Source organism: Merops nubicus, unplaced genomic scaffold (assembly GCF_000691845.1).
Source record: "Merops nubicus isolate BGI_N331 unplaced genomic scaffold, ASM69184v1 scaffold11343, whole genome shotgun sequence".
Classification (NCBI taxonomy): Eukaryota; Metazoa; Chordata; class Aves; order Coraciiformes; family Meropidae; genus Merops; species Merops nubicus.
This window is the reverse complement of record NW_008599579.1, coordinates 3,295-4,184: the sequence shown is the minus strand read 5'-3', so window position 1 is coordinate 4,184 and position 890 is coordinate 3,295. Positions and strand designations below refer to the sequence as shown.

Genomic DNA, 890 nt, shown 5'->3' with positions numbered 1-890 from the left:
CATGGTAGTCATGGAGAGGTCAACATTGGTCATGGGGAGGTCATGGTGGTCATGGGGAGGTCATGGAGAGGTCATGGTGGTCATGGAGAGGTCAACATTGGTCATGGGGAGGTTGTGGTGGTCATGGGGACCTCCAGGGGGTCATGGGGAGGTCATGGTAGTCATGGAGAGGTCAACATTGGTCATGGGGAGGTCATGGGGAGGTCAACATTGGTCATGGAGACCTCAGGGAAGGTCTTGAGGAGCTCCAGGTGGTTGTGAGGAACATCAAGGTGGGTCTTGAGGGCATCAAGGAGGGTCTTGAGGACCTCAGGGTGGCCATGGGGACATTATGGTGGTCATGGAGACCTCAAGGTGGCCATGGGGACCTCAGGGTAGGTCTTGGGGAAGTGAAGATGGGACTTGGGGACCTCAAGGTGGCCATGGGGACCTCAGGGTGGTTGTGAGGAACATCAAGGTGGGTCTTGGGGGCCATCAAGTTGGCCACAAGGACCTCAGGGTGACCATGACGACCTCGGGGTGACCACGAGGACCTCAGGGTGGCCCATGAGGACCTCAGGGTTGGCCAAGGGTGGGCACTGGAGCTCCTGGAGGTCCTCAGCCCCCTCCCCGGGGTTGTCCCTCAGCACCTACCGGGCGTCCAACATGAAGACGCCGGGCGAGCAGACGGTGCCGGCCCTCAACCTGCAGAACGCCTTCCGCATCATCAAGGAGGTGCAGAAGCGCTACAAGACCCGCGAGGCCGAGGAGAAGGAGAAGGAGGTGAGGAACCCGCCCCCGTGGGGCCTCCCAGGGTGGTGGGACCACCAAGATGGAGGTTTTATGGGGTCTCTGGGGTCTTATGAGAAGGTGGGACCACCAAGATGGAGGTTTTATGGGGTCTCTGTGGC

At 60.0% G+C, this 890-nt stretch overlaps 1 protein-coding gene across 1 annotated transcript in view; it reads left to right on the top strand.

The window, feature by feature from the left end:
• SUPT16H (suppressor of Ty 16 homolog (S. cerevisiae)) overlaps nucleotides 1–890 on the top strand; it is a gene marked incomplete at both ends in the record, with an annotated part of 4,575 nt that overhangs the window by 410 nt on the left and 3,275 nt on the right. Inside the window, one exon of the mRNA XM_008937441.1 lies at nucleotides 627–762. Within this exon, the coding sequence (XP_008935689.1) occupies nucleotides 627–762 (136 nt within the window). The remainder of the gene's footprint in view (nucleotides 1–626; nucleotides 763–890) is intronic.